The following is a 27,108-nucleotide window of genomic DNA, read 5'->3' on the forward strand; positions in this document are numbered from 1 at the left end:
ATTTTTACACCGCCCCGGAAAAGACCTTGTGTTACTCGTTCACATGGAAGGTTGGTTATGGTGCCATTAAGCATTTTTCCTTCAGATCCACAGTCTTGCAATTAACGCCTCCGATGTTAAATCCTTTGAATGATTTTTCCCAAAGGAGTCGCTAAGAAAGAGAACAAAAAAAAAAAACACAAAAAAACACACTCAGCCCCTAATTAGTGATAATGAAAACCTGAGAGCTAAAAATTTCCTACAAAAAATAAAATAAAATAGTTCTGCGATTTTATGAGTTTTCAGAAGAATTGGCATAACTATATATGGATTTTAATCGCTCCACCACATCCAATATTCAGAGGCCAAGTATTAATAGCAGAACAGCGCCTAAATTGTTTTTTTTTTTGATAGCACAAGCCGTAATTTTTTTCGTAGTTGTTGAAGTACTATCGGAAATAGCAAAACTTTCAGCCTTGCTTTCAGACCAAACTGTCGAAACTGCCATTTCAGTATATTGAAATCTTTGACAGCGCTCAAGAAGGCTTTTGTTCGATATATTCTTAAAGTAGTTCTCTTCCTCTAGTCGGGCGCCGAATATGTGATTTTTATAACAAGATTTTTTTCTTAATCCGTAAAAAAGACTTTCACACGATTTAAAACTTAGTTTTATTTACGAAAATTTCCAGACTGTTTTGAAGTTCACTTATTTAGGCTGGTACTCTTGTCGTTTGAAAATAAGTACACCACGTTGCGAGCGAATATTTTAACACAAATAGCGGACATTTTCTTCTATGCATAGCTTGTGAATGACATTGATAAAGATTTCTGCCAGAGATCAAGTAATCATGTAATTTAAATTTTGGGATTTAAAATCAGTGGGGCGTTGAGCCCTTAAGGCTAAAAGCATGAAAAAAGTCATGTACAGTGAGTAGATTGAAAGAAGACGTCTGATAAAGAAGATAAGAGACAGAATCAGGCAGCTTTTTGAATACGCTTTCTTTATTCAAGCCGTAATCTAAGGATTACCTTGGAAGTAAGCTGTCTGATGGGATATAAATTGCGGACAGCCGAGCTCGACGGTGGGTTTGATTGCGGTCACAGGAGCAACGTTGATCCTAAACGTACTCCGCCCTCTATTAAAGGAAAACAATTATTAGGTTCGAAGGGTCACTAGCATCTAGATACTATCGTAAAAATCAGTGATACAATGACACCATAGAGGGCTTAATAGGCAGAAAAAAAACACGAACACATACAAATGTATACTTTTATATAAATATGATATATATAGGTCAATTAACTTGATATTCCGACTCCAAAAATAAATTTCTGGTCGAATAAATTTTGCATCAGGAATTGGATCGGTTTTACGACGTAAAGTAAAATATTCCAATTGTTAGCTTATATCGTTATTTTCACAAGTTAAGGAATCACTGAATTTGTATACCTTTTTCGTCAACTGTTTTTTTTCTGTCTTTTGACTCACACCACCCGTTAATAAATCCAGGAAAAGTCAGCAAAGAAATGCATGCTCTCGCGAAAAAAAATTCATTAAAGAATACAAGAATTATAACATATTGTCTTTACCAGTGGTAATTTCAATCTAGTGAAATCAACAGAAAGTATAAATATGATATTTCGTAGTGCGGTTTTTGTAATTTCAAAGACGATTTCTGCGTAATCAGAGCACTAAGTTGCGAATCCAATATGTCGATAGAATAGAACAGAATTCCTTTTTTCGATGCCATTTTAAGATTTCATTGTACTTTGGTTGGCAGTTTTTACACCTGTATGAATATTTAAGTGAAAAGATCAAGCTCTTGGACAAAAACATTCTGTAAGATTAAGAGTACAATTAAGTTATGTACATTGGGTTTGCTCAGTGAGTTTAAAGCGGCCTTCATTTTAAAGTCTTTCCTCGTTTTCAGTTCAGGTTTTCAGCCTTCTCGAAGTAAAAAGGAATTTACTTAATTTTATTTTTTGATTGATTCTTCGAATTTCTGGGCGTGATTATCCATCTTTTAAAAGGATTTTGTTGTATAAACAAAATGGCCACTTTGGAAGCCCATTGAAACTGAGTTCGAATTCTCAACACTACGTAACATAAATATCACTCGAACTCTCATAAGAAGGAAGGAAAAAGCCAAAGAATCAGTGAGATGGACTGATAACTCAAATTTGCCTTCAGAGCAAGGAAATATGGAACGAATTCGGATTTTAGGAGGTGAAATTTCAAGTTCCTTGGAAGCTCTTGGCATTCTGTGAAAGCAGCAATGTAACCTTTTGATTAAACCATCTCCCTGATAAACACTTCACTTCTCTTAATTCAAAGTAATCCCTGGAATCGCCAAATTATTGACTCAGTTATTTCAAGAAATTCAAGGTAGTTTATTCGAATTCCTTATAAATAAATAGAAACTTAAAAATCAAAAGACTTCAGAAAGAAAATAATCAAAACGCACCGACTAAAGCCTTGCCCAAGGGATTACATTAACGAGAACCCCACTTGTGATTTTTTTAAAGTTTCAATGCCATGCATTATAGAAATTCCACTTCAAGTACTAGACTACTACATTTCCAATCAAACAACCAAATAATTTCAGGAATATTACCGTTTCTAAAATGTGTAGTAATTTATTGTTCGAAAATTTGGTTGTTTTGGGGTTATTAACTGTTGTATATTATTAGTTCTGCCTGACACGCATTGTAGCTTTTTTATTATCTTGATGGTTCAATACCAGTTCGACACTCATACCACGAGGCCAACTCATATCACAAAGGTCCACCCACACAAGGAAGACAGATTCAAGAGCTTTGCAAGCATTTATTCTCAATCCTTAAAGATTACTAACCAACAATAAGTGAGTCGCCTCAAACAAAAACAAGACAGCGTCCAGATGCTTCCAGATCTAAGCCTATCTACCACAAAGAGACTTAAATCTGAATCCTTACTTGCTACAGATAAAAAACAAACCGGCGCTGTGAAGCTTTGAGGATAAGGCAGTATTAAGTCAAATTCTTAGCCTAAGCTTCTCAGTTCATACCGGACAGGATTAGACCTCCCCAACAGGAGGTTTTAATGCCTTCTGTCAGATCAAGTGGAAACAACACAGAGAGTTTACGATAGAGTTTATAGCGTGCCTTGAGACTATTCAGTGAAATTGTCTTTAATGAAGTGAAGAGAAAAGCTTTGTGTGTGGAGAGGATTTTGCTTTTCAAAGATGAGATCATTTGAGAGGCAATTTAATTTTGCAAACGAAAGAAATCCCCCACTTTTGTTCGTAGGTCTCAAGAGACTGCTCAGTGACCCTAGCATGTGTCTAGAAACTGTTCAGTAGAAGATCATGTAAAGAGTATTACGGGAAGTTATGAAAAGGAAAGGAAAGGAAAGGAAAGGAAAGGAAAGGAAAGGAAAGAAAGTAAGAAAAAAGAAAAGAAGAGAAGAGAAAAGGAATAAAAAATGGGAAATTCATAAAGCAGCATCTTTCATTGTGAAGACTATTTGCAAATTCTTTTTTACAGTGAGGACAATTGATTGGAAATAAGATATATTTTGATCACTCGGTAGTATCTAAGCTCACTGAATATTGAATATTTTCTATTTAAGGTGGCTGACTATTTTGGTAAATAATAGACAGAAAATTGAGAATTAAATCTTTTTTAACCTAAAATTTAATGCTGACTTCAAAAATGTAAAGAAAAAAATTGGGTGACCCGAGCTTGTTTTTGAGATAATCACTCCGGAATGGCATGCGTTTGTAAATTTTGGAAGAAAAAATAGTGAAAATCAAGCTCTGTACAAAGAAAAAAAAAAACCAACATAAAACCGAAACTAAGGAAGAAACATGAATATAATTAATTTTCTCCGAACACGTAGCTTACACTATATTTATAAAATACTGATAAAAGTTATTTTAATAAACTATTGTACACAATGGAAAAACTTGTTTTTGTTCAGGTTCTACGGTGTGCAAGTTCAAAACGTGTATGGTTCTTCAATAAAATCATGAAGATTATTCAGCGGTTTTTGAGCGCGCGCACATTGTGGGCTCGAATGGAATGTTGAAAAATAGTCACCGGTTAAACTTTTGCTAAAAAAAAAAAAAGGAAAAAATTCGGTTGGAATGTACTTACTAAATTAACTAAAAATTTTTAAGGGAATTTTTTAGTTTGGGTTGAGTTATGTATCACGTGCGAATCACGTGTTCTGGTAGTACTTATGACAAATTTTTGACATAAAATACCAAAGTGGTTTTAGATTTGAAGTGTTCTTTTCTCTTAAACCAGTTTGAATAAAAAGATAAAGATTGAAAGAAGTGCCAGTATAAGAAAAACAAAGGAAGCTCTTATCTCTTCCATTTATATTATTTACTGTCATATTTTAAACTGTCAAAGTAATATAAATCACGCAAAATATTCCTGATAAATATGATGACTAGGGCAGTCATTTTGAATTCCTCAGTAAAAGTTTGACTGAAAATAAACGACAAAACAAGAATAAACAACTTTACAGAATTCTAAAGCAAACTATAAAGGCATAAAAGAACTATAAATACAACAGTAAGGATTCAGGGAATGTATAGGAAATATAGAAAACGTGTGCTTAAGGACAAAGAGAAAATATACATTTTTCGGTCTAATTTAAAATTTTCACCACAAAATTTCATGCCGAGGAAATTAAGCTATTTTTGAAAGATAATCTGAATATTTTCGAATGAATAGCTTTTGAATAAGCTAGTTTGATTTCAGCTTAAAATAGCTTTCCTGATAATTAGGAATACTGGACCAACGAAATGTTAGTCAAATCTTTTTTCCTAATGTCAAAATCAATATGGAAAACGAGCATAACCTTGGTAACGAAAACACGTCACAACCACTTACGAAACAGAAATTGACTCAGTCTTAAAAACGTTTTATAAATCACTTTTGTATGATCATAATTTATCCTACTATATATAAAGACTGTCATGTTGTAAAACTTTTGTTTGATAAATGATCCCTTTTATTTATTCGTAAATCGACCACACAGCGAGGGATTTCGATTCGATTTACGACAACAACAAAGTTATAAAAGTACGACTTTTTCCGCATTATAAAATATTTTCTATGGTTGGATTTCTATTGAATTTTTCACAAAGTTATCGATAAATAATTCTAGTTTTAGTTCTTTTTGAGGCTGAATTAAATGTTGGATGAATGAGTGGTCATAAATCTGATTGATTGCTGTAGTCAGTTAGAAGAAAATTCATCAGTCGATTTTAATTGAAATTTTTAAAAGTGGTTTTCAAAAGGCTTGCCATTGTTGAAGTAGGGTCTTATAATAGCTAGAGACTTGGTTATTATGTGAGAAAGGAAACTGAAGATACTGAAACTTAAGGGTTTATTGTATGCGAAAATTTGAAGGCGGACCAAATCAGCTCAAACTGTTGAAGAAAAAGAAAGAAAAAAAAGGAGAGAAAATAAAATTAAACCAGAAAATATATTAGGAACGACAGAGCAGAAAATCGACAAGGCTGCTACTTTCGCAATTTTTTTCTTTATCTCTCATTCATGCTAAAAGACGTTTAGTGTTTCATTCGTGTCTCTTGTGCTTTAAACTTTTAACAAAATTCTGCTAACCTTGAGCAATTCTACTTTGAGGTATTAGCAAAAAATGTTAGTTTTTGCGCTGATCAAAATATCATCTCTCCCAACATTGAGGGCGTTATATCTAAAATACACATTCCTTAAATTTCCCCAAATTTTGGTATGTTGTAAATCAGCCCCAAAAGAGCCTGTTTATGAAATATAAAGCTTATTAACGCATAAACGTCGAAAGTAGAACCCTTATTTCTGCCTGTCATTAGGAACACGTACGAAATAAAACAAAGCAGCGCAAAACCAGCAATGACAAGAACAACAAATAAATGAAGTAGTCGAAAACATCGACAGCTGAATTTGACAACGACTTAAGTGTACAAATGCAAAAGACTTCGTAGCGTTGCCTTAATTGCTTAACGATTGGTTTACAAGCTAGCTACACTGACAATCTAATTTTACAAGTTTTTAATAAGTACAATAACAGTAATAAATCGTCCTTGTCATAGTGTAGGGGTGTAGCACTTTATAAATAGCCAGTGGCTTACAAACACGTGGTCCGATCAATGGAATTAATTTAGAATTTAACGGTTGATTTTTGCGGAGGAGAAAACCCCTCGAAGCACAGGAGAGATAGCGGATATTACATGGGCACGCGGAGATACGAAATTGATCTTCGAGTGTTGAAAAGATCTTTTCAACACGAAAAGATAAATTTCGTATCTCCAAGCGCCCAGGTAATATTCTGTTTATTACATAATTATCCACTAAAATCAACTTAATAAGCTTTTTATTATTGTGAAAAGTTTTTATTTATAAACTAATAGCTTAAATACACATGGTAACGATATTTTTACATGTGAAAATATCAGTTTTTCGAAAATGAGAAATACAAAGGTATAGGTATTTTATGGATGATCATATGATAAAACTAAAGAGCAACTCTACTCACCAACAGTTTATTATGAGATAAAAAATACCAACCACTATATAAAAACATATTTTCGGCTTGTTCCAACAATTATTGCATTATTAAGATGATTTATTAATAGAGGGGCGGATCAAGGGGTAGTAAAACGGGTTATTAGTCACCCCCGTCCCCCCCCCCCATCTTTTGCTCAATTCACAGTATATCGTTAGTAACATTCCCCCCCGTTCTCGAATTACAGGAAAAACCACTGTTATGGTTTAGTTACCCCCTTTTATTATTCCTGGATCTGTCTCTGTAATTGCAAAAACAACTGTTCACGTTTAAGATCAACTGTACTATATTTAGTATAGAAAAGATTATTGAAACGAATAAATAAGACAATCGAATCTTTTACAGGAAAATTTTACACAATAAAATTGTTTTAATATGTGTTGACAGAAAATTCAGCAATTTTCCATCAAGGAAATTGTTCCAAAAAGACCTTTTTTTCTTTACGGTGATCAAAACAATAAACGGAAAGAGCGCTCGCGCGCAAGATAATGACGCACGGGAGTAGGGTAAGGCGAAATTTAAACTGCATCCGGTTACTAAAAATAGCCCAAGAGAATTTACATGCCGCGCGCGTTATTAAGAAGTTTCCCTCTCTTATTTATGCTCTCTTGAGACTACAGACAGTATAATTTATTTGTTTAACGGTTGTGAAGAACATGAATATAAATACCATTCAGACTCAGAACTTCGGTTTTGTTTTTGCGGGAATGACGTGGCTTGAAATGGAAAAACATTACTTTCAAGTGGATTTGGCCTAAGTTAGGGAAGGTAACTTCAAATAATTGAATTATATAATAATTTTATCATTTTAAAAACATTTTTCCTTTATGTATGAGTTATTAGTAATATTAATTAAAGATAAATAAAAATAATATAATAAAATAATAAATGGGATTTAGCAGTGGCATTTCTACAGAGTAGCTCTTCATCCACTGTAATTCCAATTGGAATTTAGAAGTTGATTGGAAAATTACTCATATGCTCAGTCATCTAAAAAGCTACAAGTATTGACAACTACTCAGGGGCGGATCCATGATTTTTTCAAAGGGTGGGTTGTAGCATTGATTGAGGTGGTTGAGAGATATAGCAGACCAAAGGGTTAGTATAGGGAGACGATTATTTGCTGCAGGCGAGCATGGTTGTTTCAGGTCCCACACACGGCGTATAGAAAAAAAAGCTAGCGAAATGAGTTCGGCACCCCTGTTTTAATAAAACTCGCGATGCTGTTGGTGTTGTCATGAAAAAAAAAAAAAAAAAAAAAAAAAAAAAAAAAATTAATAATAATAATAATGATAAATCACGATGGCTCTCATGGGGGGGGGGGTTGCAACTCCCAAAACCCACCCCTAGATCCGCCACTGCTACTCCACTGTGTATGCGGAATGAAATTACCAACTTTATTATTAGAGATAAACACACATGTAGAAGCAGATGAAGTATAAAATAATATATAAATTAATTGCGGATGCAATAGACCTATCCCGAATTCGCTTGACTGACCACGAAACAATGGTTTGAAGTCGAGAATAAACTTGATTCTTTTACTCATCAAGTTCAACCTCGACTTGAAACCATTGTTTCGTGATCAGTCAAGTGAATTCGGGATAGGTCTATTAAACCGTGAAATAAAATCAAACTAAATACTAACTAATAGTATCTATTTAGTGACTAATAGTTGCTATCACTAGAACATTCATCATACAAAGACAAATACACAAGAAACCATTTGTGTCTTTTGTTTGATAAATGTTCTGGTTGAGTATTAGTGATTATTAGTCACTAAGTAGATACTATTAGTTAGTATTTAGTTTGATTTTATTTCACGGTTTATTTGCATCCGCTCTATGTAGAATACACTTATTTTAATAAAGTTAGTCACCAAAAACCTAGAAAGCTGAGACCACTGAGCATCATGGGAAACTTTTCATATCAAAAAAGCATATATATACAAAGCTTTTTTAACACAAACTGCAGCTCGATGATGCTCAGAAGAGGTGAGACTGTAACCGGTAAAAGATTCGCAAGTCCATGAACAGTTATCAAGCGGTTGGACGTGTAAAAATGAATCTACCCATAACCCTTGTCGGCCTCAGCTTTATAGCTTTTCAGGTGACTAACTTTATTGAAATAAGTGTATATGCACAGAATACTGCACTAAATACTATAAGACATTACATCGTACACAACAATATCAAAATGTGATCTGTACATGAAGTATTGTGATGTTGGTCTTGTGCTCAATATTGATGATGGTGATGTTGGTAATGAAGATGATTATTATTCTTAATGTTAAGTAATAAATACTGCAATAGAAATCCAATATAAAAACCTTTTTAACAAAGTTGAACACATTTTCTCTGGAATTTAGAAAGCTTAGAAATGACGCCGAGGTTAAGAAAAATGCTGGGTCGAGTTGGCTTAGCAATGCATTGTGGGACTGCTTTAGGGGACATATTTCCAAGATGGCGTCTATTTCTTGAACTCTAGTTTCCGAGTTTCCTGTGTCTCCGCACACATTTTCTTCATAGTCGCTGTCTATTTTCTCCCCTAAAATAGTCCCACAATGCACTGCAATGCCAACTCGACCCAGGTTTTATGCTCAACATTGGAATGTTAATGATTTAAAGGTTGTCTGTGTACGATTGTTGTAGAAATTATACAGGAAACCCACGCCACATACGACAATATTTAAAACTATTTACAATACGTGAAAAATCGTTCATCAATTCTGACTACAGTATTAATAATAAGTAATAAATTAATAATCAATTGAAAAGCGTTTTACCGAGTACTGAAAACTGCATAATTCTTAAGCAAAAAGTACATCTCAGTAATTCTAAAGTTGTAAATATCTAGGAATTCCCATAATTACTAGTCGACTTTTTACACTCTTTTCCCATTACCCACCACGTGTTATCCTATTTTATTATATAGATATCGATGAAATACCAGGTTTTCTCTAGTGTCGAAAACTTGATATCTTTCACCAGTGGAAGATACCATATCTTTCACACGTGAAGATATCGCTGTTGAATCGGCTTGCAATTTTAATTTAAAAAATTTGAGCTTTTGTTTTGTTTAAGTTTCATCGATATCTATATAATAAACTCACTCGTGAGATATCAATTGAACACTCGAAGATAAAATTCGTATCTCCGCGCGCCCATGTAATAGCCTCTATGAGTATTATCATTCTGTTTACCCATAGATTACATTTAGACTTTATATTAGAGTTCTGTTTAAAAAAGGTTTCATATAAGAAACCAATACGCCCAAAGCACAAGGATTCCTTGGTTCTTGGAACACATTAGTTTAAAACGCCTTCGTGCTATAGACCCCTTGCAGCACGTCGTAATGCAGCTCAATTTGGAGGGCAAAACAATAGGTTTCCAATAGACCATTTCACAGATCTCGCGGCTCAACCTCAGCCTCGTCAGCGTGTAATATATTCTTTAGAAATTGCCTACAACCTGTGAAATTTTTAAGTGTTTCAATTGTTCATTGATGTGTAAATTCCTTTCATTACTGCGGACTGTAGTCAAATTCTAAAGAATAATTACACGCTGACGAGGCTGAGGTTATGTAACGGGATCCGTGAAATGGCCTATTCTCAGAGCCCGGTTGTACGAAGCCTAGATAGCGCTATCCGGCTATACTTATTCAGTGGATAAGTTGATGCCGTTATCCAATGAATTTATCCACTGGATAAGATTTATGTGTCAGATAGCGCTATCCACCCTTCGTACAACCGGGCCCAGGAGATAAAATAAACAAGGGGTCTGTTCTTGGAAAATGTTTTGAAATGCCCGCATGCGCAAACGTTTTAACGGGTGTTAATTTTAGGATTAACTATATACAAAGTAGCTCATCGGCATGTATTTACAGACTTGACGCTTTGGATGTTGGAAGAAAGAAAAGAAAAATCTCATCCTTTTTCGTTTTGGATTTGAAAAAAACAGGCCTGTAGGAAAAGAAAGAAAAGAAAATGTGACCATTTTTATGTTATTTATTTTTATTTAACTTTGCCTACAAAATCACAGGTAGGGTTGGGCACCCATGACATGATACCAAATACGGTGGACCCAAGCTACTTAGTTCTCGTCAAAAGGTAAGAGGTACAAAAATAACTATAGGAACATTGAACTGATATCAATGGAAGCCAACGATGCGCCCTTTATCTCCTTCTTCTATGAATGCTCCGTTTTAACGGTTTTTGAGATTTTCGATTTTTTTGGCGCGAGCTTACACGATACCTCCACTCTCTCCTCCTCCCCACCCCTCCTCTCCCTTTCTCACCCCTCCCCTCCTAACTAATAACCAGATTAAGATATAATATGTTGACTAACCTTGAGGGTAGTAAACATGTGACCTTGTTCACCCACATGCACGTGACTATCCACCATGTCATCAATAAAATGGATTTCTGAGCCCAGGTGGGGAATACTGAAACATATTAGGAACAGTTACTCACGACTGGTAAATGGGCAATAGACTATATCCGTGCTTTGACTTTGATCAGCCCAGTGGTTGTTTCAGGGTTCGATCTGTGAGTTAGCTGCGCCCTGACTTAGATCAGCCCAGAGGTTGTTTCAGGGTTCGATCTGTGAGTTAGCTGCGCCCTGACTTAGATCAGCCCAGAGGTTGTTTCAGGGTTCAATCTTTCAGTTATAGCCATGCCCTGACTTTGATCAGCCCAGAGGTTGTTTCAGGGTTTAATCTGTGAGTTAGACATGCCCTGACTTAGATCAGCCCAGAGGTAGTTTCAGGGTTCAATCTGTGAGTTAGCCGTGCCCTGACTTAGATCAGCCCAGAGGTTGTTTCAGGGTTTGATCTGTGAGTTAGCCATGCCCTGACTTAGATCAGCCCAGAGGTTGTTTCAGGGTTCGATCTGTGAATTACCAGTGCCCTGACTTAGATCAGCCCAGAGGTTGTTTCAGGGTTTGATAAAATAAGAGATTTATACTTCAGGTATTTAAACTGAAATTATCAAAGATTCTTCACTCTTTGGGGTGCCTAGTCCTTCTCAAGTCATACCTACCGGGCTCTGATGGTAACAAATTGAAAGACTGGAAACAAGTCATCTAAGGAAATAAGTTTTTCTTCTCCTTTCCAGAAGGTGTGCACTTCCTGATCACAGAAAGGGGAAAATTAATACATTAAACAACCTTGAATGAATTCGTTTGAATCACCAAAAAAGCTCTATTTCACGCTTTTCAAAAATCGCGAATTTTTAACTTATTTTCTTCAAAATTCAAAATTCATAGTTTTACTGATTTTAACATTCTAACGTGATTTCCAGCTATGCATTTTCCAGCATTTCAAAAACGTTCAATGTGGTGTCGAACAACATCATTTTTCTAAAATATTTTACCTCGTTGATCTTCTCAAATGTTGACTTGAGCACTGCTAGTTTCTCCATTGGACTAAGCTTGGTACTGTACGAAAAAACATAAAAAACACGAATAAACGAGGGAAAAATAAAGAAAAAAGGAGCATATGTGCCAAAATAAAAAGAAAAGGCAAAATGAATACAGGATGGGAGGGATAAATAATGGGAAATAAAACATACATACATACATACATACATACTTTATTCGTCCTCTATAAGGCTTTTCAGAATAAAGGGCCTAATTAATTACAATTAAAATAATACTATATATAATTATATAAGAAGCAAAAAGAAAAGATCAAAGAATAAAGTAAATAAATAAATAGATAAATAAATTGTACATTTAAATTACATTAAGGTTTTAGAAAATCTGAAATAAGATGTTGTTTTAATGTCCGTTTAAAGTCTTTCACGGTTGAGCTCAACTTAAGGGCAGAGTCTAGTGAATTCCACAATTTGACAGTTCTATAGTAAAATGATCTTTGTCCAGTAGTCGTTCTGCAAAGAGGTATCTGCAGCTTTTGCGAGTTTCTTGTCGTACGCTGCGTGATGCTTGATCTTGGAATAAATCGCGAGCATAAGGAATCAGGGGCACACCCAGTCATGCATTTGAATGCCATAATTGCATTACGGTAGTGTAATTGCTGTCTGACGGGTAACCATCGTAGCTCTTTAAGAATAGGCGTGACGTGATCGTACTTTCTTTTGTTGCTAATGATACGGCATGCGAAGTTCTGCACAGCTTGGACTTTGTTCAGGTTACTCTCAGTGGTATTGCTCCACACATTAGAGCAATAGTAGAGCTTGCTGAAAACTAAGGCATTTATCATGGTTTTTAGAGTGTTTTGATCAAAGGCATGTTTTACTCGGTTAATCTGTCCCAAACGCGACATGCAACTAGACACTGTCGATTGTACATGATCTTTATACGTCAAGTTGGAATCAAGGAGAACTCCTAAATCCTTTACTGACTTGACAGGTGTAAGTTCTTTTCCCAGTAGCGTTAGACGAAAATCTTCCACTTTAGCAGTCATCACTTTGCTCCCAAAGATGATAAGTTTAGTTTTGTCGGGATTTAGAAGTAGGTAATTGTCGAGTGTCCAATTAGTTATTCTGAAAAGGTCTTGATTAAGTCTTGAAACAATATATTGTTGGTCCTGGAGATTGAAAGTAAGCAACAATTTGGTGTCGTCAACGTAACATTGAGTAGTACAATGTTCAGGAACGCTTGGGAGATCGTTTATATATATGCTAAAAAGCAATGGACCCAAGATACTTCCCTGTGGTACACCACAGGTCATAGGCAAACGGTCTGAGACTGCAGTTTGGATTCTGACGACTTGATAGCGTGAAGTAAGATAGCTGCGAAACCACTGAATGGCTAGAGGTGACAGTCCAACGTCCTGCAGTTTTGTCATAAGGATTTTATGATCAATGCTATCGAAGGCCTTACTCATGTCGAGCAGCACAGTAGCAGTAAGCTGTTTCTTATCGATGGCCTCGAGAATAGTATCGGTTGTTTGGATGACAGATGTCTCGGTTGAATTCCACTTTTTATTTCCGCTTTGCTTGGATGTTAAGCGTTGATTGGTTGATAAATATGAAGTTAACTGATCATGAGCGACTCTCTCACAAACCTTGGATAACACTGATAATAGTGAAATAGGCCTGTTGTTGTCTGGGATTTCGTGATCGCCATCCTTTGGAATAGGTACGACCTCGGCTATTTTCCAAGCGATGGGAAATTGTGCAGAGCTAAAAGTGGCGTTCACGATCGAAGTAATCGATGGTAAGATGACAGGGAGGCAGTCTTTTATAACGTGGAGAGGAATCTTATCTATTCCAGGAGCTTTGTTTGAAGCCATTGAGTTAATGATTTTTTGCACTTGATTACGACTCACGCGATTATCAAAGAAGAATTGTTCGGACTCGGGATACCCTCGAGGGACGAATGTGCTGTTGTTGGATTCACACTTGAATTGCTCTGCCAAGGCGTTAACTTTCTCAATTGTATTTGTGCCGACATTTGCAAAGAAATATTAAATTCGTTGGCTACGATTTCGTTGTCCTTTGAATATGTTTTCTGAGAGGCAGACTTTTTGGGGATGCAACCACGAATTGCTTTCCACATGCTGTTAGTGTTGTTCTTGTTTTCTTTAATTTGTTGTGCCACAAACTCTTTCTCCGCCATGCGTATTTCTCTTTTGACCTCGCGGCTAAAATTCTTATACGCAGACCAGGCAAATGGGTCTTTAGTTTGCCTGAAATTACGCTTCCAATTATCTCTTGTTGCCATCAAATTGCGAATCTCATCAGTAATGTAGGGATTTGGTCGTCCTCGCATGCGAATTGTTTTCACTGGCGCGTGTTCCTCTAGGATGTTATTAAACATTGAGTTAAAAGCGTACAACTTGTCATCAGGATCGTCGAAAACATCTAGGACTGACCAGGGTGCGAGTGCAATGTCATTCATGAATTTATCCGGGGAATACTCTTTAAAGGTCCTCGTAGTGACAAAGGTAGCTTGAGTGCGCGGCTTTTTCAAGCCCAGCTCAGCGTAAACAAGGTCATGGTCGCTTATCGATGAAGATAGCACTTTGGTGTCGAGAACATGTTTTGCATTTGACACAAGAATTACATCGATTAAGGATTCGGTGGAGTGAGTAATACGAGTAGGTTGAGTGACTATCTGATTCAAGTTGTAGGTAGAACAGAAGCTTATAAGTGCTTGGGAATCAGGCAGGTCGGACTGTAATAGGTTGCAATTTATGTCTCCAAGTATGTAAATTGGTTTATTTAGTAGCAATGCAGAGATTAGGCTTGGTCCTAAGTCGTTGTCAAGGCAAGCAATTGGAGATCGAAAGACGAAGGGAAGAGCGGAATAGAATAAGTAAAGAAATGAAAAGATTTAGAGAAGACGTGTACAATACAAGGTGCTTTATTTATACTATAGATTACGATGAGAAATGTTAAAGAAATAGAAAACGCGCGCGCGTGCTGTGTGCAGTTATAAAGCACGCGGGGGTTAGTAGAACACGAGAGAAGCGTTAGGAGAAGTACGACGCGTAGCGTTTTACGCAACGTTGCTGAAGTAGAAAACCATCCTACTTCAGTAACATTGGCCCAATGTTGCACTGTGCACGTGCCTTTATTCTTCGTGCGCGCATCTCTACCTCAAAGGCTCGCGTTCTCAACAAGATGTCGTTTGCAGCTTTTTCACATCCTCGTCAGAATATCAAGGGTGTAGATAACAGGGTGCGCATGAGAAACCATAGGCAGCCTAAGCAAGTACTTTGAAAAGTACGTCTATTTTTGCGACTGGGTTGCCTGTGGAAAAACAAACTTGTTCGTGTCATCATCTTTCAGAGGTCGCGTCGCTTTGGCAAAATGCGCTTTGAGAGACAGAATGATGCAGGTGAACATATTACGGTAAACAAAGTAAGATAGTAAAGGATAACTTGAAGCCGTAAAAAACTAACCTCATTTGCTGAAGTGCTTCTATGGCCGTGACGTAATGGTGAGCCTCGCGATTCTCTCCCATTATCTGAGAAAAATGATGTAAAACACGTAAACATAGAGCTAGGCACACAGACTAACAGACGAATAAATAAATAAACAAACAATAAATGAACAAACTAATTAAAAGATTGAACCAAAGAAAAAACAACAAACAAACAAACAAACAAAATCCAGAATCGATCTAACAAAGAAACAAAACAAAAAAATACGAAAGGAACAAACGAAAGAACGAACAAACGAACGAACAAACGAACGAACAAACGAACGAACGAAGTCTATTGCTCATAAATTAATAGCTATATTACCTCGTCATTATAATCATTAGTCTCGTCCTCGGTTGCAAGCCAGAACTGTCTACAAAGAGAGACAGACAGACAGACACAGTCAAAATGAAAGCTCTTATTATTACCAGGAAAAAATACATCAATATGGTGCTTATCACTGCATCAAAACAAAAATTTCAAAGATTTTTTGAAAATAGGAAATTTTCTCCCTTTCCTTTGGAGGTTTAGTTTAGTTGGAGTGTCCACTCCTCGCTATTTGAAAAAAAAGTTCCAAAATTTCCGGGAAATAGTGATTTATTAAGGCCCCGTCCATACGTATCCGGAAATTTTTGTATCCGCAAATTATTTTTTGCGGATACGAAAATGTTTGCGTCCACACGCAGCGTATTCGAATCGTTTTCACCGTCCACACGTATCCGTTTTCGTAAAATTTGGGGATACGGACACAAAAATTTGCGGACACGTGTGGACGCAACCCGTATCCGTAAAAAAAATTTGCGGATACAAAAGTTTTCGATATTTCGTGAACTGAGACATTTCAACGGCTTAATGTGAAATTGTTTTTTTGACGCTAGTCAAGAATATAAAAGGTACCGACTGATTATTTTTGATTGACGGCAACGAGCGAAACCAATCAGCGTGCAGCTTGTAACTACCAAGTTCGCAGTAACAAATACATTTAGTGTAATATATGTATACTGGAAAAACAAGCATGGGCTCCCTGTGGTGAATCACACGTTAAATCTGATTTCTTCTGCTCTGTTTTACTGTGCTTTGCATTACTCTTTCCCGTAACCGAACACTTACCTTTTGACCCCGACGTAGGTCATCAAGGCAAGATCCGACCTCCAGTTCAACTGTAATAACCTCTCCCAATAGACGCTGTCAGCGCGCTCGTTGTGGAGGGCGTAGAGGGTAAACAATGGAGGGTATAGCAAAGGAAGGATAATGGGATGAAGTAAGGCACTGCTTGATGTAGAGATCTCAGTGTGGATGTTGGACACACCGCCAAAAGAGTCTTTATCGAGGTGTACGTATTCCTCGTTTGGTAGGTCGACGAAAAGAAGGCTAGTGAGGAAAAAAAAAGAAGGATCAATCAAAGAATAGATAGTTCAAAAAGAAAAAAAGAATAAAGAATAAATGAATGAAATAACGGTTGGTTGGATGGGTGGATGGAAGGAGGTAGGTAGGGAGGGATAGATGGAGGGAGGGAGGGAAGGAAAGAGGGAGGGAAGGAAAGAGGGAGGGAGGGAAAGAGGGAGGGAGGGATGCATGGAAGGAGGGCGGGAGAGAGAGACGGATGGATGGAGAAATAAATGAGAATCAATGTTTTATCCATAATGAATACGATAAAATTTATGCCTCGAAAAAATGATCTCATGAAAGGCTAATTGCTTTAACTAAGCAAACGAGATTGCATACTATAGAGTGTGTGTATGATAGACTTAGCCTCTAGTACCGCATGAGGTAATAATCGTCCATGGGTACCCATACCAACATAGGTAGCCCTGTACATGTCTACAAGATTCATACTCACAAACTCACCGTATAATATTATAGAGTCTGTGTATGATAGACTTAGCCTCTAGTACCGCATGAGGTAACAATCGTCTATGGGTACCCATACCAACATAGGTAGCCCTGTACATGTCTACAAGATTCATACTCACAAACTCACCGTATAATATTATAGAGTCTGTGTATGATAGACTTAGCCTCCAGTACCGCATGAGGTAATAATCGTCTATGGGTACCCATACCCACATAGGTAGCCCTGTACACATCTACAAGATTCGTCACTAGTTGCCCCAGTGGATGATAGTTGATTTCAAAGGCCTTAAATAAATGATACATTGACATTATTGATTATCAGGAGCAGAGGACTTACAGGAAGCTGATGCTTTATTAGCCATTCCGTGGTTGAGGAAAAAACTGGGTCGAGTTGCATTGCAGTGCATTGTGGGACTTTTGTAGGAGACATATTTCCAAGATGGCGGATATTTCGTTCCCTAAAACAGCCCCACAATGCACTGAAATGCAAACTCGACCCAGTATTTTCCTTAACCTCGGAATGGTTGACACGTATCATCATCAGGCAAAGCAGACGGGAAAGCATGGTGGTCCGATCCGATAAAAAGGGAAGATTCGATAAAAAAAACAACCTTGAATCTAGGCAAAGACACAACTAACTCTACATGGAATGCTGAGTTCAGGAATCGAACTAGAGACCCCAGAGGTGAGAGGCAAATGCACAGTACCCTACTCCAGCCTTAATTGCCAAGGCTGTAACGTTGAATGCTCTATCTACGATACTCCAGTTTCAAGTTCTCTGTTGATCAGGGTTAGCCTCGACTTTGTGCAGAATATCCATGTTTTCCAGTGAAGATCTGTGGAATTTCAAAGTGTTTGTATTGTTGAAGTTGTGGAATCTTTACTTACGGTATTTGTGAATATTTAGACACTGATACGAGGCTAACCCTGAGTAAATGAGTCTGCAAACAAGGAACACAGCGGTAACTTAGAACTCGAAAATGGTCCTTGACACAACTAACTGACCTTGGCTAGATAATTCTGTAATGCCTTATTATCAAGACAATGTCTTCCTGTTCTTTCCATCTCATTATTGACGTTTAGTAATTCCTGCATAATGTCTTGTTCAGTCCGTGGTAGTTTGACGTGGTGACCGTTCAGTAATGCCATTGATAAACACTTCCAGACAATCTGAGGGTCAGCGTCACGATCACCATGACAACCAAGTGCCTCCCGACACTGCCTGAACAGAGCTGTCCACTTCCGATCAGGTGACACTATAGGCTTGACCTCAGGAACGACACTGTGCCAAAAATAATGGGGTTTTCCTTATTTTTAGTTTTTTTTACGAGTGGGAAACATGCAGGTACATGACTTGCAGCATGTACAAGGTACGACATGCCGTAACATTTACTGTAAAATGACTTCCCTTAAGAATGGTTATCGTATGAGAGGGAAACATGCAGTACTGACTTACAGCACATATACAGTACGACATGCCATAACATATAAATGGCTTTCCATAAGAATGTTTATCATATGAGTGTGAAACGTACAGTGCTGACTTACAGTACGTACACGGTACAACATGCCGTAGCATATAAATAAATGGCTTCCCATGAGAATGTTTATCGTATGAGTGGAAAACGTACAGTGCTGACTAATTATACAGCACATATACAGTACTACATGCCATAGCATATAAATGGCTTCTCATAAGAATGTTTATCGTATGACTGGGTTTCCCACTGTGCTGACTTATACAGCTACGTACAAAATACGACATGCCGTAACATTAAAATGGCTTTCCATAGGAATGGTTATCGTATGAGTGGGAAACGCAGGGAACTGTCTTACAGAATGCACACCCTTGGCAAGACCCGTAGATACGATACTGCAGTACGAAAAAGTGTGGATCAACTAAAAAAAGTTCTATTTTTCATTATTTTTTCTGTATTATTTACCTCTTGTTTCTGGAATTACTGTCAGACTCTCGCTTCAAGTAAGTGCCATTAATCTTGATACCATCACCCCACTGACCGGTGAAGGCACCATCAATCACATCACCATTAGGTAATGTAAGGGTTCCCTGACAAAGAAATAGAAAGAACTATCTCATTGCATGAAATTTATGCGACGTTTTAATTGCGAAGGTCGGAAGTTTGCGACGAAAAAAAAACAAAAACAAAAACGAACCAGAATTAATATAAAAAAAACACACATTTTAAGTCGCTTTATTTTCGAGATATATTTGAGAAAATCATTCCTAAATTGTTTCCGAATATGCACATTCCTTCAACAACAGCACTTTGTTACGTAACAGTAACAAAAAAACCGTGTTAGTTCCTTGGTTTTGAATTGAGTGTAGTGAATAATGAGAAAATAAATGTTTTAGTAGGAGATTTTCAAAACAATGAAAAAACTCGTGAAATAATCTATAATTTTAATATATAAATGAAATAAATTCATAGAGCAGTTTTCGTATGACTGTGAAAAGCTCAGTGCAGTTAGCTGAATTGGCTGATTTTCTTCACGCGCAATGTGATTGGTCTGGCATTGCCGTGACCGTGTCCACGCCATGTTCATGCCATGTTCCGGGTATTTGATTGGATGGAGAGTAAGTTCTCGTGCAAAGTGATTGGTTTGGCGTATCCCTTGCCGCGTCACGACCGTGTTCGTGCAGTGAGCTTTTCACGGTCATACGAAAACTGCTCTAATCCATACGATTACCAATACTAATCAGTTGCCTTCTTTAACCCTTAAAGACCCTCGCATCATGAAAGTTCCTTTTCTTTTTATATCTGAAGTTACAGAACCTCGAGGAGTACAAAATAGAGTAGAAGGGGGGAACGGGGAGAGACTGAAACTCCGACAGTTGAAGAGCTTTATATAATTGTATACAGTACCTTTCCTGCTAATTGACAATGACCTGCAAACTCGCCATCGAAGAATGTGTTGTCATCGCACACCAACTGTGCTGTACCCTGCAGCAAATGATAAAATGTTAGGTACAATTGCAAGGTTGAATCAAAATTTATCATAAGGGACCCGAGGGTCGAATCAAAATTTATCATAAGGGCCCCCGAGGTCGAATCAAAATTTATCATAAGGGCCCCCGAGGGTCGAATCAAAATTTATCATAAGGAACCCGAGGGTGTAATCAAAATTTATCATAAAGGACCCGAGGTCGAATCAAAATTTATCATAAGGGGCCCCGAGGTCGAATCAAAATTTATCATAAGGGACCCGAGGGTCGAATCAAAATTTATCATAAGGGCCCCCGAGGTCGAATCAAAATTTATTATAAGGGGCCCCGAGGTCGAATCAAAATTTATCATAAGGGGTCCTAAGGTTGAATCAAAATTTATCATAAGGGACCCGAGGGTCGAATCAAAATTTATCATAAGGAACCCGAGGGTGTAATCAAAATTTATCATAAGGGGCCCCGAGGTCGAATCAAAATTTATCATAAGGAACCCGAGGGTGTAATCAAAATTTATCATAAGGGCCCCCGAGGTCGAATCAAAATTTATCATAAGGGCCCCCGAGGGTCGAATCAAAATTTATCATAAGGAACCCGAGGGTGTAATCAAAATTTATCATAAGGGACCCGAGGTCGAATCAAAATTTATCATAAGGGACCCGAGGTCGAATCAAAATTTATCATAAGGGGTCCTAAGGTTGAATCAAAATTTATCATAAGTGACCCGAGGGTCGAATCAAAATTTATCATAAGGAACCCGAGGGTGTAATCAAAATTTATCATAAGGGGCTCCGAGGTCGAATCAAAATTTATCATAAGGAACCCGAGGGTGTAATCAAAATTTATCATAGGGGCCCCCGAGGTCTAATAAAAATTTATCATAAGGAACCCGAGGGTGTAATCAAAATTTATCATAAGGGCCCCCGAGGGTCGAATCAAAATTTATCATAAGGGCCCCCAAGGGTCGAATCAAAATTTATCATAAGGGACCCGAGGGTTGAATCAAAATTTATCATAAGGGACCCGAGGGTTGAAACAAAATTTATTATAAGGGGATCCAAGTACCCACCAGTACCCACCACTTAAATCAATAAAATTGAGTCCCTATTTAAACTATTGCTTTAATAAAAATAAAAATCGAAAAAAAGTAACCGATCTAAGTGACTATTTATTTTTTCCTGGACTGACAACTTACAACGGACCTTTTCGACTTGGTCGTAATGTTTTCCCATTTCAGACCACATGTCATTCTCTTGAGAATAAGATTCTTTGTTTCAGTAGTGTATTCATATTCATGTGTCTTCTCATGCGTAACCATTAAACAAAGAAAGAATACTCTAGGGAATGACACGTGGTCTGAAATGGGACAACATTATGCCCAAGCCAAAAAAGGTCTATTACGGTTGCCATTTACGAATACCTTTCTAAGAATATTCTCTATTCGAGGGCTTCTTAAAGAATGGATTCTAAATTCTAGCACTCTTCAAGGAGCTTAAGAAGTAGCACGAACCCTGTAATAAACCCATGGTAATGCACTATTTTGTAAAAGAATTGTCTTTTAATGAGCAGGAATGTCTTATCAAGTATTAGGACCAAGAAAGTTGGATTCATCTTTATCGCTGATAAAGTCATCTTCATAGAATAGGCTTCAAATATAGGATTGGACCAAAGTCTTATGAATTATTCGTGAACTATTCGTGTGTTTTTGAAGGCTTGCTATGTAACTGTATTTGATTAGTAAATGTTTTTTTTAAAATCAAAATGTTATTTACCATTAGTTTGTTCTGGATAAAGTTGCCCTGTGTGTAGATGCCTTCTAGAGTGACGATGATTCCTGAACCATGTCGACAGTCATTCTCCCACATTCCCATGTACTTCTCGCCCCTGTTACGACAAAAAGCACCAAAAAACCCGAGATAAAACATGTCTGGAGGGTAAAAGTAAAAGAAGAAAGTAAATGGAAGATGAAGGCAAGAAAGAAAAAAGACAAGAAGAAAGAAAGGAAAGAAAAAGAAAGAAAGAAAGAGAAAGAAAGAAGAAAGAAAGAAAGAAAGAAAGAAAGAAGAAGAAGAAAGAAAGAAAGAAAGAAGAAGAAAGAAAGAACGAAGAGAAGAAGAAGGAAGGAAAGGAAGGAAGGAAGGGAAGGAAAGGAAGGAGGAAGGAAGGACAGGAAGGTGAAGGATGTGGACCAGACTAAATGGAAGGAAAGGAAAGGAATATCATTTCATATCTATTTACTTGAGAACATCGTCCAAGGTTCCATAGCCATGTCTTTTGTTGTACATCCACTCCCCAATATACACACTAGCAGCAGAAGAGGATAGTGCGCCGCACTTCATCATACCATGACCGTGCCGCATGTTATCCAACCAGTGACCCGTGTACGTGTCTCCATTGGTATATCGAGTAGAAAATACATTTTGAAATGTGATAGATCTTTGTGATGGAGAATTACAGCACGGCGTTACCGTGTCCGTGCCGCATGTTATCCGGTGTGCGTGTCTCCATTGGTATATCTAGTAGAAAATACATAGTGAATTGTCATAGATCTTTGTGATGGAGAAAGTACAGCACGGGCGTTACCGTGTCCGTGCCGCATGTTATCCGTGTGCGTGTCTCCATTGGTATATCTAGTACAAAATACATATTGAATTGTCATAGATCTTTGTGATGGAGAAAGTACAGCACGGGCGTTACCGTGTCCGTGTTCGACCGACGTAAACAACTGTGATTTTCGTAGCTAATACAAACCGGGTTTTCATCTTTGTCATCCGCGTGCCGCATTAGACAACTTTTAAAAAAGCAAAAGACGACGCGGTCTAATGACAAAGCATAATCACATTCCTTTTCTCACGAGCACGTCTACAAGGTTAGTAAACGAAAAACCTAGAAATGATGCGATGCGAGCCCATGCGGCGAGGCGCGCATGAAAAATAACGCTTTGACAATGTTATCTTGAAGGCCTTTTGTCTCAACTATGTCTTGCTACTATTACTTACCTCATTCTCCCATACCCTGTCATCTTGCCGCTCAACCACTGACCTTCATATCTCTCGGCTGGATTCTCTGGGTTCACAGGAAACACCATGACACCATCCCTACAGAACAATAACAAGCATTAGATGTGCTCTAAATGTTTCCTTTCTTCGGAATGCCGTCGTAACCGGAAATGGGAGATTTTAAGAAGGCTTAAATGTCGATTAGTATTTTCTGTTTTACCCTCGGAATGCACTCGTAACCGGAAATGGGAGATTTTAAGCAGGCCTAAATGTCGATTAGTATCTTTTGTCTCACCATCGGAATGCCGTCGTAACCGGAAATGAAAGATTTGGGTCTAAATGTCGATTAGTAACTATGTTTCCATTTTATTAACTCACCCATCGTGTAATCCCTGGTTGAACTCCCCAGTGTAACGCCTACCATTAGTCCACACCATCTCACCTCTAGACAAAAACAAAGAAATGCTTTTAATATCTTAGATCTTCGCTTGTATGCTTTTATCGCACCTATGCTTGCCTGTAATGAGAAGAGAAAGTAAAGAGGAAAGACGATGAAGGTAAAGGAGGAAAGGAAAGGGAAATAAAGGAAAGGAATGGAAAGGAAAGGAATAAAGGGAGAAGTAAAGAAAGGGAGAACGGGAAGGGATGGGACAACCGTGCCTTCCCACATTCTTTGACAACCCATCCAAACACTAACAGGCTTGGCCTTCTGACACGCCCAAGGTTTTTTCCAATAGACTACGAATTTATTGAATTAACACTACAATGACTACGAAAACATTGCGCCACATAGCCTGAAAAAAAAAATTTACTTCAAATAGTGCAGATAGTGCAAGGGATAAGTTGTAGATCGGGTTACGAGGCCGGCTATCTTACCAGCACATCACCCATAACACCAACACAGAATCAACTCACCTTCCATGCGGTTTACCATTCAGCCACATTCCAGTGTAAGTGGCTGTCTTGTAGCGTGTATCCTGTGTGAATGTGTAGGTGGCTTCACGTGCTGTTGCTGCAGGTAGGTTACCAGTTGTCATGTTCACAGCCTCTTTACCCAGTCTACGAGAAAACATTAAACTATTACATGGGGGTATACCTTTCCTTTGGTAGATGAAAATTTAACTAAATAGTTGTTTACATGCTAATGAAGTCCTTCGTCTCCGTAGTAGTTTCACGCGCGCTCAATAGAGCACAGGCAGATGGCAGGAACGATAAAATCGTTTTACATGAGAAAGAATTCAATTCTAGAGAGCAAAGGGATTTTATAGTTCTGGCATCTAACCACAGGAAGTCCAAGTTGTATTATGGGCGCCGGCACGTGATGGTCCAAACCCTCTACAGAAACAAGTCGACCTCTCTCTATTTCGACCCTCGCTTTTTTTACTTGCTTTGTTCGTGATTCGGTGAATCTCAGAGAGGTCAGCTTGGAGCAAGTCTAGTAGTAGCGGTAGTGTTGTCGTTGGTGGTAGTGGTGGTATTCGTGTTAGGTTTGGTAGTATTAGCGATAGTGTTCATGCTGCTAGTCTTTTGGGTGTTACTGTGAGAGTGTTGGTGGTAGAAGTAACGGAGATGTTGGGATTATGATATGTGTATCAAAGTAGTGCAAGGCCGTAGCAAACACTTGGACAGTGTAATAGATAATTTTTACGAGGGGAAAAATGGTTCTGAAGGTAAAACGTGGTGCGGATAAAACCAGATTAACCGTACTAGTGGCTACGATGACAATAAACTATACCTGTATGTACTGGTCTTTGAGATAACCCTGGCTACTGCTTGATTGATAGTCAGTAGCCAGTCAGCCTACAAAATAAAAGATTTCGTTTTTCATTTCTAGTATTACATCAATCAACAGTAAACGTTAGTACAGTGGAACCTGGTTAATACGGCCACCAATGGAAGAGGCCAAAGTGGCCGTTTTGGCCGTATTAAGCGGGTAAATTTAATAGAAAATGCATGGGTATTTGGTCGGGAACTGTTCGTAATAACTGGTTGGCAGTAATAAGTGGGTGGCCGTTGAGCGGGGTTTCATTGTAATGCAATTTTACAATAACTGCAAAGATTTGACTTATTGTTACTAACGCTTTATCTTGATCGTTATCTATATTAGTGTAGTGTCTCCTCTGGTGATATGATATTACCCCCCCCCCCCCCCCCCCACCATCCATCCACCCACCCATCCACCCTTGACTAGACCCTTGTCCCAGGGATAGTCTATCAGGGCTGTTACTAACCTTGTCCTCAGCACATGGTGCACACACTAGTAGTGTCTCCTCTGGTGATATGATCTTTATAGCATTGATTAGACTCTCTGAGTTCTCCACGCTGACAGCCCATAATGTATTCAGAGGTAGTGCTTGGTAATTCTTGTGGGACTATGAATGAAATGTGGTCAGCAAATCTGTAGAATCAGAGTTCAAAATGACTGAAACTATTGGTGTTCATAGCGAACAATAACCAATATAAGATTCGGGCATTTTGAGCTAATTCTCACAGAGATATTCTCCATTTGATGATTTGCCTTTTTTTTCAAGGATTTACGTCATCATTTCGTGATTTCTTTATTGAACTGATCTCGGCAACGTAAAGAGATATCAAAAAGAAAGTAAAGGCCATTCTTATTTATCTTACAAGATCTTACAAGGGCTTTGAAATCAGGAAGAGATCCTGTAGGCTTGATAGGCACTTTAAAAGCATTTCGTTTACGGAAAAGAAATATTGAAAACACTTCCAAGTAGCCGATAAATAACTAAGAAGAATATTTGCTTTTTTTAAAATTTTATTTAAACATATTGACTCTCTGTGTTCTCTCCAAGAGCTAGGCTCATCGTGGGAGATTACACAGTTACAAGGTTTCTGGAGTTTTAGGAAAAAGAAAAAAAATGGTTAACATATTAACAAAAAACACATATGTATAGAAAAGTACAATAGAGATTATATCATGGGAGATTACATTACATTACATTTGCTTTTTGGAAAGGAGGCTTGAAAAAGGTAAAGTTAAATGCAGGGAACGATGAAAACGTGGTCATGTCAACCTTACCTGGACGTGGACAAAGTAGTCATCGAACAGCACATACATTGGACTAGAAAACCGTGCTGACTTAGAGGGGTAGAGAGGGTGGGTTTTGCTGCTTCTGAGGAGTCGTCGATTAGAAACCTTGAAGATTTCCTAAAGAAATCAAGAAAAATGGCAATAGATTTAAAACTGAAACTACATCCGTTAATTATGAGCATGGGGGAGGGGGGGATGTGGGAGGTGGTGAGATTTAGGGGAGGGGGCACGTAAATTTAAGGGGGACACTCCTGTTTTAACATCGGGGCATGTAAAAAAAATACATGCCCGTAAAATAATGAACGGCCCCTAACACGCTTTCTGATTGGCTAAAAAGCTTGTTAACTTTAAAAAGTCCATAATAATGATGCACAATTGTTCGTATTTTCTTTCTTTTCAATGATCTAAATATATAATTTAATGTAATCTAACATAAAAGGAAATGTGAATAAAGATGTAATGCAATGCAATGCAATGCAATGCAATGCAATGCAATGCAATGCAATGCAATGAAATGGAATGTATCATTCCTAAAGAAAAATATTAAATAATGGCTTCTATTGCTTGAAATACAAATGTAAGCACATATTTCTTTTATGCAAAACTCTTTTTTATTAAGATTGCAGCACCCTTGACCCAAATATCAATATTCATCAGTAAGTGAACACTCACAGTTATTTTAGAGGGACAGTCTTCCCAAAACTGCCTGGTCTGTTCTGCTACCAAGTATCTCTTCTCGTCTTGCCAGATCAGTGTATGCCACATTGATGCAATATGTTTAAGCTTGGAGTACCATGGATGCTCCTAAGTA

General features: G+C 37.7%; 2 protein-coding genes across 3 annotated transcripts in view; one reads left to right on the forward strand and one right to left on the reverse strand.

Moving 5' to 3' along the window:
* LOC116292065 (frizzled-5) overlaps nt 1–16,696 on the forward strand; it is a 28,281-nt gene extending 11,585 nt beyond the window's left edge. For both annotated transcript variants that reach the window (XR_004196632.2, XR_004196633.2), the window contains exons 2-3: nt 10,582–10,649; nt 16,559–16,696. The gene's annotated coding sequence lies outside the window, so the exon portion shown is untranslated. The remainder of the gene's footprint in view (nt 1–10,581; nt 10,650–16,558) is intronic.
* Nucleotides 7,925–27,108, reverse strand: part of LOC116292066 (alsin) — a 35,887-nt gene continuing 16,703 nt past the window's right edge. The window contains exons 10-29 of the mRNA XM_089036322.1: nt 26,970–27,101; nt 26,286–26,414; nt 25,477–25,617; nt 24,981–25,045; nt 24,161–24,304; nt 23,624–23,689; nt 23,248–23,344; nt 22,485–22,651; nt 22,019–22,130; nt 20,170–20,247; nt 19,228–19,352; nt 18,290–18,566; nt 17,412–17,569; nt 16,541–16,801; nt 15,755–15,803; nt 15,410–15,474; nt 11,913–11,976; nt 11,580–11,668; nt 10,888–10,984; nt 7,925–10,502 (exon numbers count right to left, since the gene is read on the reverse strand). Of these exons, the coding sequence (XP_088892448.1) occupies nt 10,467–10,502; nt 10,888–10,984; nt 11,580–11,668; nt 11,913–11,976; nt 15,410–15,474; nt 15,755–15,803; nt 16,541–16,801; nt 17,412–17,569; nt 18,290–18,566; nt 19,228–19,352; nt 20,170–20,247; nt 22,019–22,130; nt 22,485–22,651; nt 23,248–23,344; nt 23,624–23,689; nt 24,161–24,304; nt 24,981–25,045; nt 25,477–25,617; nt 26,286–26,414; nt 26,970–27,101 (2,352 nt within the window). The 3' untranslated portion in view covers nt 7,925–10,466. The remainder of the gene's footprint in view (nt 10,503–10,887; nt 10,985–11,579; nt 11,669–11,912; nt 11,977–15,409; nt 15,475–15,754; nt 15,804–16,540; nt 16,802–17,411; nt 17,570–18,289; nt 18,567–19,227; nt 19,353–20,169; nt 20,248–22,018; nt 22,131–22,484; nt 22,652–23,247; nt 23,345–23,623; nt 23,690–24,160; nt 24,305–24,980; nt 25,046–25,476; nt 25,618–26,285; nt 26,415–26,969; nt 27,102–27,108) is intronic.

The sequence above is a fragment of the Actinia tenebrosa genome, unplaced genomic scaffold (assembly GCF_029948245.1).
Source record: "Actinia tenebrosa isolate PJP-AT-01 unplaced genomic scaffold, QUT_ActTen_1.0 PGA_scaffold4__44_contigs__length_22323623, whole genome shotgun sequence".
NCBI classification, from domain to species: domain Eukaryota; kingdom Metazoa; phylum Cnidaria; class Anthozoa; order Actiniaria; family Actiniidae; genus Actinia; species Actinia tenebrosa.